Raw genomic sequence first — 13,338 nt, 5'->3', positions numbered from 1 at the left:
AAATTGGTAAAAATAATTTAAAAAATTAAATAGTATTTTTATTTACGCACAAATTATTATTTTCAATATTTTTTTTTCTTTTCTTAGGACCAAAAATAGTTTTAGAAAATTAAATTCTAATTTTTTTTTTTTTAATTCTTAAAGTTTTCTTTCAATTTCTAAAAATAGGTGACAATTTTTTTTTTTCGTGTGTTTATATTATAATTTTTTTATATTACATTATTTGAAAATGATTTCTTGAAACATTTTTCGAGAAGTAAAATGATCCTCTCACATTCTTGAAAGAGAGGATTTATCAAGGATTTAGAAGATTATACACGTCGTCATCTGTGCTTATTCGGTAGCAAGATTCACAAAAATCTAAGAGGATAGAATTCTTTATCCGCCTCAGTAAACACAAAACACTTGACTGTTTTGAATAAATAAACGATAAATCACTTTAAACGTTTAAACATTTCAACAATTATTATTCTCTTCGTAGTAAATTTATTTATTTATAGTTCAAAAAAATTTTTTTTTTCAAAAATGAAAAATTTATCGACCTATTTTTATATCCACCTAGAAAAAACAAATAAGTAGAACTAATACTGACAGAACTTAACGTTTTTTCAAATTATTTTCAGAAATATTTTTTTTTATATATTTATTTTCAAAAGAGTTTTTTTTTTAAATTTATTTTCAGGAATGTATTTTTAATTTACAGTCAGCCACATTTTGTCGGAATTTCGTAGCGATTCTAGTCCTAAGTAGTACAAATAATTTTCAGTCAGACAATTTCTATTAAATTAGAATAATTTCAGCATTCGTAGTAAAGAAAAGTTTTAGTCAGACGGAATGAGTGATTTAACTGTCAAACTTTTAGCAAAAGTAGTAAAAATAAAAATAAGTAGTAGATGTAGTTTGTAGTCAGACATATTTTTTTAATAAATTCTTATAAACTATAGTTTAACTAAAACAAACAGTTTTCAGTCAGACATATTTTGTCTTAAATCCTTATAAATCATGATTTAAGTAGTAGATGACATTTTAAGTCAGACAATTTACATTAAACTTCTATAATTTTATCATAAGTAGTAAAAGTAAGTTTTATTCAGACAGAATTAATTTAATTATTGTCATTGTAAGTATTAGTAGTAAATGCGTTTTTTAGTCAGACAATTTACATTAAATTTATCATAAGTAGTAAAAGTAAGTTTTTAGTCAGACATCATTAATTTAAATATTGTCATTGTAAGTATCAGTAGTAAAGGCATTTTTCAGTCAGACATATTCTGTCTTCAATTCTTGTAAATTATGATTTAAGTAGTAGATGTCCTTTTCAGTCAGACAATTTACATTAAAGTTTTATAATTTTTGTCATAAGTAGTAAAAGTAAGTTTTAGTCAGACATAATTAATTTCATTTGTTACATTAAAGTATAAGTAGAAAATATACTTTAACCTTCGCGCTACCGGATGGCCACCCAAGGTGGCCAAACAATAAATAATGTTGTAAATCTGCTCGATTTTTGCATCAATCGAATCGCGATTTTAAGTCACTGAACAAAATTTTATCTACTTTCGAAAAATAAAAAAAATACAATTCTTTTTACATTTCTTCTTGTTTATTTATAACAATTAAAAAACTATGTTCAACACTACTGAAAAACGTTCGGATGTTATTTTGTATATTGCAAGAAAATAAAAATGAAATCATGAAAGTTTCACAATAAAATTGTTTTATGTCAATAAATACAACATATTTTGATGTTACAATGAATTTTCTATTTGTTTAAACAAATTATTGTTGCTATTTACCAACTTTTTACAGAATACACCTAGAAAGTTGCAGTTTTTTCCTAATTTTGCAATTTACTAAACCTTATATGATTATAAATAAAAAAATCAAAATTGAATTGTTATTTAAACCATTTTTAAACAAATTAATAATTCGTTTATAAATTGTAATATGTAATAATATAAGGTTTAGTAAATTGCAAAATTAGGAAAAAACTGCAACTTTCTAGTGTATTCTGTAAAAAGTTGGTAAATAGCAACAATAATTTGTTTTAAAATTGTTTAAATATTAATTCAATTTTTACTCTTTATTTGTGATCATATAAGATTTAGTAAATAGCAAAATTAGGAAAAAACTGCAACTTTCTAGGTGTATTCTGTAAAAAGTTGGTAAATAACAACAATAATTTGTTTAAATAATTTTTTACTAATATTTATGATTCGTTTCAATAAATATTTTCTTTAATTTATTGATTTAATACTAAGTAACGTTAAAAAAAGAAAAGTTTTCAAAAATTTTCTAATCTCTTTGTTTATTTGAAAATTATATGTCTTTGCAATAACAAATTTATTAAACAATTGCAATATGCATAAAACCTTTATTAAAATACAGCAATTGTATTAACACATAGTTATTTACAAAAAGTTTGATGAATTTTAATCGTTTTTGGAATATAAAAGTAAAAAAGCGTTTGGCCACCCCGGGTGGCCATCCGGTAGCCCGCGTATACAAAAATCTTTGGTAGCGCGAAGGTTAAAGTCAGACATGCTTTGTATTAACTCCTTATGAATTCTGAGTTAAGTAGTAGAAGTCATTTTCAGTCAGACACTATCTATTAAACTAGTTTAATTGCAGGGTAAGTAGTAGAGCTAAATTTTAGTCAGACAGCAGCGATTTAATCATTGAATTTCAAATATTAGTAGTGGATGTAATTTTCAGTTAGGCGTAGGTGTTTAATTTTAAATCCTTTTAAATTTCAGTATAAGTAGTACAAGTATTTTTTAGTCAGACAATTTTTATTAAAATAAACTTCTACTATGAGTCTCAGTAAAAGTAGTTTTTGTACTAGAAGTTGTTGTAATAGTAGTAGTAGTCGTTATTTCCAGTCAGACATTTTTTATTTATATAAGGTAAACGTCCCTATTATGGAACACTTCAAAACTTCGTTCCTATTATGGAACAGTATTACAAAAATTAAAATAAATGTAATTAAAAGTGGTGATAAGAAATTTCTTCTTATTTCAGAAAATTGAATACTTTATAAGAATGATTATTTCTGCATAGTATTTAGTTTAATAAGAAATGATTAATTAAATTTTAACTTTGAATTTAAGGTAAGCCAGAATTTTCGTCAGACGACTGTTCCATATTAGGCACACTTGTTATTTGCATGTCCCTATTTATGGAACACACAAGAAATATACAGCAAACATAACCTCAAATCTTTTCAGTATTTTCGCATTAATTTTCTACCTGAAAAATTGGTTTTATAATTATCTATTGAACTAGAATTTGTTAATTGTATTTTATTCTGTATAATTAATATTCAAATTATTGAGATAAGTCAATAGAATTCTAAATACTTATTAAATTAAATAAGTGTTCCATAAATAGGGGCATTCAATATGGAACACCCGTACATACAGGAAATCATCGTTTCATAATGAGTGCAGTGTAGAGTTTCAAAATTTAATTAATATTATTTTTATTTCATGGAAAATAACCATTTTAGGGAATAAATATTGTTTATAATATATCAATCTATCAATCTATACCCAAATTCATCAAATTAACACTCCTGATTTCAATAATTTTATCATAGAAGTTTAGTTAGCTGAAAAAGTGTTCCATAATAGGTACATTTACCTTAATTGTTGTTTAAGTAGTAGAGGTAGATTTTGGTCAGACACTTTTTATAAAAAATATTATAATTCTAGTTTAAGTAGTACATACAAATTTCAGTCAGACAGCTTTTTTAGACACTATAATTGGCACAGTTTTTCTAAGGATATCAAATTAAGACAAAAAACGAATCAAAAGTGTTGCGAAGCATAATTTTTTATTCTTTTTTTGTCTCAATTTCATATCCTTAAAAAAATTGTGGGAGTGTCAGTAGTAGAAATATGTTTTAGTCAGACGATTATTTTAATTTTAGTGAATCATTTTAAGTGGCATAAGAAAATTTTAGTCAGACATACCATTTAAAATCATTTTGTCAAAATTATAAATAGAAATTCTATTTTTTAGTCAACCATAAATTTTTTAATTCTTACAAATTTTCTTCATATATTTAAGTACAGAAAAAACAATTTTAACTTGAGAAAAAATTATTATATACTAAAATTATAATTTTTTCAATTTATATTCTTAAGAATTAATTATTAGTAAGATTATTTTTATTCAATTAATTCCATTTATCACCTGGCAGAGTTTTAAATTAAATTTAAAATTACCTCTAATAAATATTGAACTCTTATCAAATTGAATATAAATTATTTCTATTTGTTAATTATTATTAAGAATTATTATTTATTATTTTCAATTTATTCCTCAATCGGACATTTAATAAGCTTGTAAGCTAATGAAACAAAAAATAATTTTTTAAATCTTGAATTATATTTTCTAAACGAAAAAAAAAATTTATGACCCAAAAAAAATTCTGCTCTTTTTCTATTTTTTCGTCGCACCTATTATTATTTTTTGATATTGAAACGTCCTTACTGGCAGTGAAATTGGATAAAATACAATGGGTAATATTCTTTTTTTCCAGTAATGTGAAAAATTATGTTTCTGACATTTTCCATTCCTGCAATTTTCTTCCACATCAAAAAATTATTATATCGAAAAATACTTTTTCCTCTCCAAATATATACTTGTTTTATGCGTGTATAGTATATAGAAATAAAGAAAAAAAGGAAAATAAAAATCAGTAAAAGCTGGATTTTAAAAATGAAAACTATAATAAAAGTAGATACATATAATAATTTAATTCGTTGGCCAATGAGAAGCCAATGTTCAATAAAATCCATTTTCTTCATAATCACTGGTATGGGAAATCATATTCTCAATTAAACCTACATATGAGAGAAGGATTGAGAGAGAAAAAAGAGAGGGGAAATGAGAGAGGAAAAGAGGCAGAAAGAGGAAAAAAAAGATAATCAAAGATAAAGAGAGAGAAGGAGAGAGAAAGAGAGAAAAAGAGAAAAAGAGAAAAAGAGAAAAAGAGAAAAAGAGAAAAAGAGAAAAAGAAATAAAAAGAGAGAGTAAAAGAGAGAGAAAGAATGAAAAAGACAGAAATAGAGAAAAAGAAAGAAATTAAAAAAACAGAGGGAGAAAGAGAGCAAGAGAGACAGAAAGAGAAAAAAAGAGATAGTGAATAAGTGAGAGAGAGAACAAAAGAGCTGATCACATTTATCGACAAAAGTTACTTCACAAAACTTATATATATATATTGGAAGTTTTGAACAATTTCGAATCAATGAACTTTAACGCAAAGTGTTTCGTTTTCCGCAAAATGTTCCTTTCATCAGCGATTTCTGAAGATCACTAATTGCTATCCTCTACTCTGTAATACTTCTCCTCTCTTGTCCAACAATGACAATTTTACGATTAAGGACTTTGAAAACATTAATTTGGCAAAGCTCGTTGAAAATTTCCCCCAACAATAGGTTTTACAACTATATATTATTATAATAATAGCACTTTTTTTTTTCTTGACTCTAAGTTTCATCGCCATACCTCGCAACATAATTAAATGCCAAAGTTATGTTTGACTATATATTTATGTGTATATGGGTCCAACATTACCTGTGTAATTTACCTAGTAATTTAGCTTCTTCAGTATAATTATAAAACTTTATACTTCGTATCTATATATATTTATACCAGGGAATTGCCTCTATAAATTGCAGTATTTTTCTTACATACACATTATTTTTGTCATAAAAATAATTATAACATATGATTAGAACCGATTTTTTATTAAATACTCTTTATTATTATTATTTTTGCTTTTAAATTAGAAAATTTTACTAATAAATAGTAATAATAATATTAAAAATAATAATAAAAATTATTATTAATTATTAACTATAATAATCGTCTTATTCATTCTTTCATTCTGTCAACACCTAAAGTTAGTTTTTGTGTATTCTTTTGTTTTTTTTTTCTTTAAAAAAAATTTCTTTTGACAAATCGTAAAAATGCAGGTATTTTTTCATAATTCATAATAAAATAATATTAGAAATTTAGAAAATTAAAAAAAAATGGTGATTAATAAATAAAAAATTTACTCATTTTGTTTATTATATGCTTTTTTTATAACAAATTTCGTTTGACTGATCTAAATTATACAAATTTTTCTCTTATTTATTTATAAAAAATAAAAAATTTGTTAAAAAATTATTATTAAGAAATAGTAAATAAATACCCATTTTATGCATAATTTTTATTTCTCAAAAACAATATTATTCACAAACTCATTTTTTTATTTTGGGAAAAAAAACATTACATATATTCCCGTTTCTTAATATATTATTGCAGAAAATTTTCAATTTTCATAAGGGAATAATTTACATTATTTGAATTTTTTAATTACAATTGTTTTAATACAATTGTAATTAAAAAAAAAAAAAATTTTTTTAAATAAACGAAACAAATGTTTATGAATTCTATTTGTCAATTACAAATTTTCATTGAAATTGAAAATTTTTGAATTTTTAGAAAATAAGGGAAAAAATTTTAATCAAAAAAAAAAAAATGTTCCGTTACACTTTTAAGAATTTCTTTAATTGTAAAATTATTCAAAAACATCAATGATTTATTTTTTAAATAAATATTTAATTATTATTATTTTTCCACGGGAATGAAGACATTTAAAAATTCCAAATTCAAATCTTTTTGAAATTAAACAACTTAAAAAAGTATTTTTGCTATAAAACATGAAGATATCGATTGCTCCGAGTCAAAGACTCGAAGTGATCGATTTCTTTATGTTTTATAATAATTTATAATAATTAAAAATTTATGAAAATAATTGAATTATTGCGAAGAAATTTATAAAAAATTGTAAATAATTGAATTCCTGTTTAATTTTAAATATTTTTCACAATAATTAAATGTTTGTGGACGATTTTATTAAATTTTTTTTTTTAATTATTGAATTTTTCTCGGAAAATTTTATTAAAATAGTAGATATTAAAAAAAAATTGAAATTAGGACAAGAATTTTATTGTCATTTTTGAAAATAATTGAATTTTGGCGAAAAATTTTGTTATTTACAAAGATAATTGGAATTTTGACGAGAATTTTTTTTTTAATTTTGAACATAATTGAATTTTATGAGAAGAATTTTATTACTTTTGAAAATAATTGAATTTCTGAAATAAATTATTTGCAATTTCTCCAAAATTGAATTATTTTAGTGTTTTCAACAAAAATAAAATTTTTAAATTCTAGGTATTATTTTTAAAATTGAGAATTTTATTTGAAAAATGAAGTAAAAAGTTAGCCGCGCGCTTTAGCGCGCGAATTGTTGCTGGTAATGAGAATAATTATAGTAATAATAATAATAATTAATTTCTGAAAAAATTAGATTTTCGAAAATAATAATAATAGCAATAAAGAATATTCAATAAATAATCCGTTCTAACAAAATTATTGAAGCATTGAATAATTTAATTAAAAAATTCTGAAAAAATTATAGTTTTTCGAAAAATTGTAATTAAAATTTCTTCACGATATTTGAAGTATCGAAAATAATTATTTTAAAGATAACGAAAATAATAAAAATTAATAACATACTACAATTATAATACAAAAATTATTAAATTTATTTTCAATTTAACTTACCTAAATTTAATTCAAATTTAATTTAATTATCAAATTACAAATATTGAAATGCTTTCTCTAATCTGTTTGTAAATTATAATTTTCTGAATAATATTTATTCAGACTGTATTTAATCGAACGAATCAATTATTAAATTATTATTATTATACACTTGAGGAGACAGAAAAGGTATTTCAACTCGCATGGTATTTCCCCTTGAAAAAAAAGCAGGTGTTCTTATAATACAAATGTAAATAATTTAAGATCCAATGAATATGTATTTAAACGTGGAGGAGGAAATTTTTTTTTTCACATCTATATTGCAGAGACGCACTTCATGACAGTTGGAAATTTATTTTACAAGAAGTGGAAAATTTTCTATTTTTTCGTTCTAAAAATTAAGAGATAAAAATAATCGTCATTCATTTTAATGAATAATAATAATAATTTTAATTTTTACTCAATATTTTTCAATTATCGAACAAATTTTTATTTTAAAAAATTGTTAATTAAAGCAAATAATATTTTTGTCTTCTGTTTGTGATAAGAAAGGTAAGTTTCTATTACAAATTACTTTTTAAATTTTTGTAATTGTTTTTATAATTTTTCTATGAAGAGTATTGAAAAAAAATTTTTTATTCTATAAAAATATTGAAAGGAAAAAGGAAAACTAAATGAAAGGTAAAAATATATAAAAAGAAAAAAGTAAGAACAGACAAAAATAAATTAGAGGTAAAAATGGAAAAAAATTACGATTAAACCACAAAAAAAAATGTTTAAGAAAAATTCATCCTCTTTATAAAAATCGAATATTTTTTTCCGTACATTATATTTTTTAATTAATTCTGAAATTCAGATGTAATTTTCCATTTTATTCTCGTTCTCGTCTATATTCATGTTTACGCGGTAACTCACAATTGAGCGAAGAGAATTAGAAACACTTGTGATTAATGTAGTAGCACGTCCAGTCCATGCGGCACTGATAAATAGTATCATTATTTTTTCTTTTTTTTTTTTCTTTTTTTGACAATAAGAATTAAGATTGATAGTTTTCGTATCTAAAATGCATTTGTGTATATATAATTATTAGTCGTGATTGTTATGAAAAGAAACGTGGAAAATTTCTTTCTATTATATAATAAATATATTCTGAAGAGAAAAAACTCAACATTCTTTTATATTTGATAACACGAAAGCTAAAAGCTTTTAATCTTATTATTGCAGCCTTTTTATTTGGTATATTTTTATTTATTTTTTTTTTATTTTTCTTATATTCTATTTCATTCATTATAGATCTACGTGTTTACAATATGAACAAACAGAAGACTTGTTATTTTCTTTTTTCGTTCGCAAGCGCCTCTTTTACTTTTCACAAGAAATAAAAGGGAAAAAAGATTCTATTCATTTCTCACTTCTTTTATTAAATTTCATATTTTCCATGTTAATATTATATTTGTAATTTTTTGTATACATTTATTTTTATATTTTTCATATTTACTTAGAATTCATAGTCTTGCAAAATAAAATATTATTTATTTAATAAATAATATTATGTACATTAAATATTAGTAGTATAACTAAAATTTTCAATTATAATTCGAAATAATTTTGTAATTTTTTAAATTAATTTTATTTGATTTGAATTTTTTTTGTAATTTTCTATTTTTTCTATTTCTTTTCTCTAATTTTGTAATATTTATCAATTTTAATATTTTACAACTTTATTATTAATTTTTCCAATAATATTTTACATCACTTATAGAATTTTTTGGAGAAATTATTTAGTGGAAGAAATTTATCAAAAAAATGGAAGGTAAATAAAAATTTATGATTCTGAACTCTCAAGGAAGGATAGTAATAATAATAATAATATAATTTAATGGTTATTCAAAGTTATAAAATAGTGAGGAAAAGTGGGATATAAAATAATTCGTCTCGGCAGAAAAATGATTTGGATTTTTATACATATATATAGAGAGAGAGTAATATACTTAAGTATAAAGCGATCAGTGCGAAAAAAAGAAGCGAAAAGAAAAATCAAAAAAAGAAAAAAAAATGTTCTACCACTTTATCGTATCCTAACGCAATGTATCCTTGAAAAATAAAAGAATCGCCAGAAGGTCACACAACCTCAGACACTTTGGTTTAGATAATGATGGCTTATCGATTGTATTCCCAAGATAACAAAAACCTTTTATCACAAATTTTTTTCACCTTGACAGCAGCACTACTTTGAGTTAAATAAGTCTAGCGACGCAGCAACAAAATGTCTATTCATCATTTATATTGATACAAAATATTCGTATTTTTAAGCTTCATAAATTACACAAAATAAAGAATATTTTTTGGGAAACGAAATTGTTTTTTTACATCTTTTATTACAATTTTTTTAAATTTATTATTTTATTTACAATTCTCTTGAGAGATTTATTTAAGAGTAAATAAGTAAATTTAATTACAAAAAAGTGAAGAAAAGAAATTGAATAACAAAAAATAATTACAAAAATATTAAAAAAAAAAAAAATTAAATTACAAAAAGTTCCAAAAAAAGTAAGAAAATAAATTAAATTACAAAAAAGCAGAAATACTCGAGATTTACTAAAAAGTAAATAAGTAAATTAAAATTACAACAAATCGTTTGGTTACAAAAATAGTGAAAAAAATAAATAAAATCGTAAAAAAGAAAAAAATACTCGAGATTTATTAAATAGTAAACCAATAAATTAAATTACAAAAAAGTACGAAAAGAAATTGAATTACAAAAAAAAAATTACAGAAATAGAAAGAAAAATTAAATTTTAAAAAAGTAGGTACGAAAAGAAATTGAATCACAAAAAAATTACCGAAACAGAAAGAAAAATTAAATCACAAAGAAGTAAAAAAGAAGAAAAAAATACTCCACATTTATTAAAAATTCAAAAAAGGATTACAAACATAGTAAAAAATAAATAAATAAATTAAAATTCCAAAAAAATACAAAATGTAAAAAAAGAATAAAAAAAATTTGAATATTTTAATAATAACAAAAATAGTAAAAAAATAAACTAATTTTCAAAAAAGTAAAAAGGAAAGAAAAAGTCGAGATTTAGTAAATACTAAATAAATAAATTAAAATTTAAAAAAATTCAAAATGTAAGAAAATAGTTTAAAAAATTCGAAAAATTTAATAATTACAAAAAAAAATTACAAAACCATTGAGAAAATATATTAAATTAGAGAATACAAAAATAAAAAAATAAATTAAATTACAAAAAAATTGCAAAAAGAGTGAAAAAAATGAATAAAATTAAGAAACCTATATAAGAATGAAATTAAATATAAAAAAAATGTTATTTTACAACAACCAAAATACTTATAAAGCAAAAAAAATTCAAAAATGTTAATTATCAAAACAAGATAAATATTTTTATGTCAGCAAAAATTACAATGTTTTTTAAAAATTTTTCATTTTCTTGTTTTTAGGTATTGTCATTTCTCATATTGTATTCGAATGAATTTTGCAAAATATTGTATTCAGAATTATCAAAAGAACTATGTAGTAGCATATATTATTTATTTATGATTTTTACTTAAAAAAATTATAATGCTTGCACGTCAAACATATTAAAACCAAATTTTAACAATATCATAGGTATTTTGTGCACAAATATATAAGAACGTTTTAAAAAGAACATTTAACATTATTTAAAAAGTTTTAAATATTTTATTTCATATATGTTTTATTTATTTCAATTTATAAAATTTATAAAATTAATTGTAAAATATGCGTAACATAATTCTTCTATTCTTTATTTGCAATATTTTCTATTTAACCAAATCATATCCTAAAAATGATGTTGATTTTGAATTTCGTCTTTTGCCACACAGTCGAGCACTATCACATGCAGGTAAAATTTAAAAAAAATTTACTCTTATTATTATTCATAATATAATATTATTTATATTTGTATATAGTCAATTGTATAATGACCATAATGTTTTTATTCTTCTTTTCCAAATTTTTACTATTTAACCAAATAATATTCTGAAGATTATAAAAATTATCGCTATCGTCTATTACCAAACAGTCAAGAAATAGATTCTACAGGTAAAGTTTTTAAAAATTTTTACATTTATTTATTACTATTCATACCTAATTTGATACATAATCAATTTCACAGAAATAATTCATAATAATTATTTTTTTATTTTTAAGGTGAATTTGTGTTTCATGATTTACACCAAGCAGCCGGTGAGTTTTATTTTTTTTTTATCAATTTTTTAACTGATTTTTTTTATTACTTTTTTTAAGAGACGATATAAGTTATCCACAATTTAGAGAAAGACTGCATATAATAAATTGCAAATGAGAAAAGTTCATTCAAGTAATAATTTAAAAAAAATAGTAAATTTAAATTTAAAAAGAAAATTTAAACTGCTTATAGGCAAAAATGCACAATTTTTTTTTAAATTTATAATTTTTAGTCTTATGCAGTTTAAATTTGTACTTTTTTTAAATTAAATTGTGTGGGCAACTGATACCGTCCCAAAATTATATTTTTGAATATAATATTTTGAATAATATTTCTTTGTTTACAGGATATTGCAGTATAAATAGTCTTATCGAATGCCTAGACTTGGCAAACTTTCATAGAGAAACACAATTACGATGTCTTTGTGAGTAAAATAATTTCTCATTATAAATCTTTATGAATAATTTTTATTTTCACATTAATCACTTAGATAGTTTACAAAACAAGACTAATTATACTCCTGAATAGAACCGTTTTTTCAATTTTTTTTTTCAGAAATCAAAAATCATAAAACATATTTTTTTAATTAAAATTATTGTTTGTTGAAAAATTTATTTTTAGTATTTAAAAAATACAATAGAGTTTCAAATTTATAAGAATAAATATTTGTTTAGAAATTAATATTCTACGAATATTTTTTTATCTACGAAAATAGAATTACTGATATTTATTTATTCATTTATTTATTTACTGATATAGAATTTTTGAAATATATTACTGTATTTATATAATAGTAATTAAATTTTAGGGGTATGTGTAACACAAACTCATAGAGATCCGGATGAGTTTGTATGCAAAAGAAATCCAGAAATCCAGGGACATTGCAAAGTGTAAATTTTGTATTAATAATAATAAAAGAAATAAATTTTTCTAATAATAGTTCATAAGTAGTAGAAGTGAATTATAGTCAGACAGAATTAAAAAATATTTCTTACCAGAGTTATTTGATTCTCATTTTAGTAAATATCAAATTTATCCTGATGCTTTTTTAACAATTTCTATTAAAAAGATTTAAGTTAATTTAATTTAATTTAAATTATCCTAAATAAAACGAATTTTTTATTTTTTATTAAATGTAAATAAATGTTATTCGAGTAGTAGATGCATGTTTCAGTCAGACAGTTTCAATGAAAATGTATAATTTTGTTGTAAGTAGAAAATGTATGTTTTAGTCAGACAATTATTTTATTCATGTAAGTTTTTATTATTTATTTATATATTCAGTTATTTAATTATTTCAAAAATTATAAGCACATAAGTAGTAGAAAAAATATTCAGCCAGACCTTTATAAAAGAAAAATAGATAAAAAGAATTATTCCTCTTTGTTACCAAAAAACAATTAAAATGTATCTTTTCTAAAAAAAATTATTATTTAAAAAAAAAATAAATAAATAAAAAGTACTTTTTAAAAAAAGTAAAAAGATGAATTTATGTAAAAAA

General features: G+C 21.6%; 1 protein-coding gene across 2 annotated transcripts; it reads left to right on the top strand.

Moving 5' to 3' along the window:
* The first annotated feature begins 11,166 nt into the window (after positions 1-11,166).
* On the top strand, positions 11,167-12,836 carry LOC122501493. Of its 2 annotated transcripts, XM_043611003.1 has the most exons (5): positions 11,167-11,492; positions 11,636-11,692; positions 11,801-11,836; positions 12,184-12,261; positions 12,646-12,836. In XM_043611003.1, the coding sequence occupies exons 1-5, from the start codon at positions 11,369-11,371 to the stop codon at positions 12,729-12,731; spliced, it is 381 nt and encodes a 126-aa protein (XP_043466938.1). In that variant the 5' UTR covers positions 11,167-11,368; the 3' UTR covers positions 12,732-12,836. The 2 variants fall into 2 exon arrangements, with proteins under 2 accessions (XP_043466938.1, XP_043466947.1); XM_043611012.1 differs by lacking the exon at positions 11,636-11,692.
* Positions 12,837-13,338: the final 502 nt, after the last annotated feature.

Source organism: Leptopilina heterotoma, unplaced genomic scaffold (genome assembly GCF_015476425.1).
Source record: "Leptopilina heterotoma isolate Lh14 unplaced genomic scaffold, ASM1547642v1 Lhet_105, whole genome shotgun sequence".
Taxonomy (NCBI): Eukaryota; Metazoa; Arthropoda; class Insecta; order Hymenoptera; family Figitidae; genus Leptopilina; species Leptopilina heterotoma.
The sequence above is the reverse complement of the archived record's forward strand: the minus strand, read 5'-3'. Positions and strand labels throughout refer to the sequence as shown.

Excerpts from the sequence above, each read along its gene's own strand:
- LOC122501493 (XM_043611003.1), top strand. The coding sequence starts at position 11,369 with ATGCGTAACATAATTCTTCTATTCTTTATTTGCAATATTTTCTATTTA. Across the intron at positions 11,837-12,183 it reads TGATTTACACCAAGCAGCCG|GATATTGCAGTATAAATAGT; the intron begins GTGAGTTTTATT and ends CTTTGTTTACAG. Across the intron at positions 12,262-12,645 it reads AACACAATTACGATGTCTTT|GGGTATGTGTAACACAAACT; the intron begins GTGAGTAAAATA and ends ATTAAATTTTAG.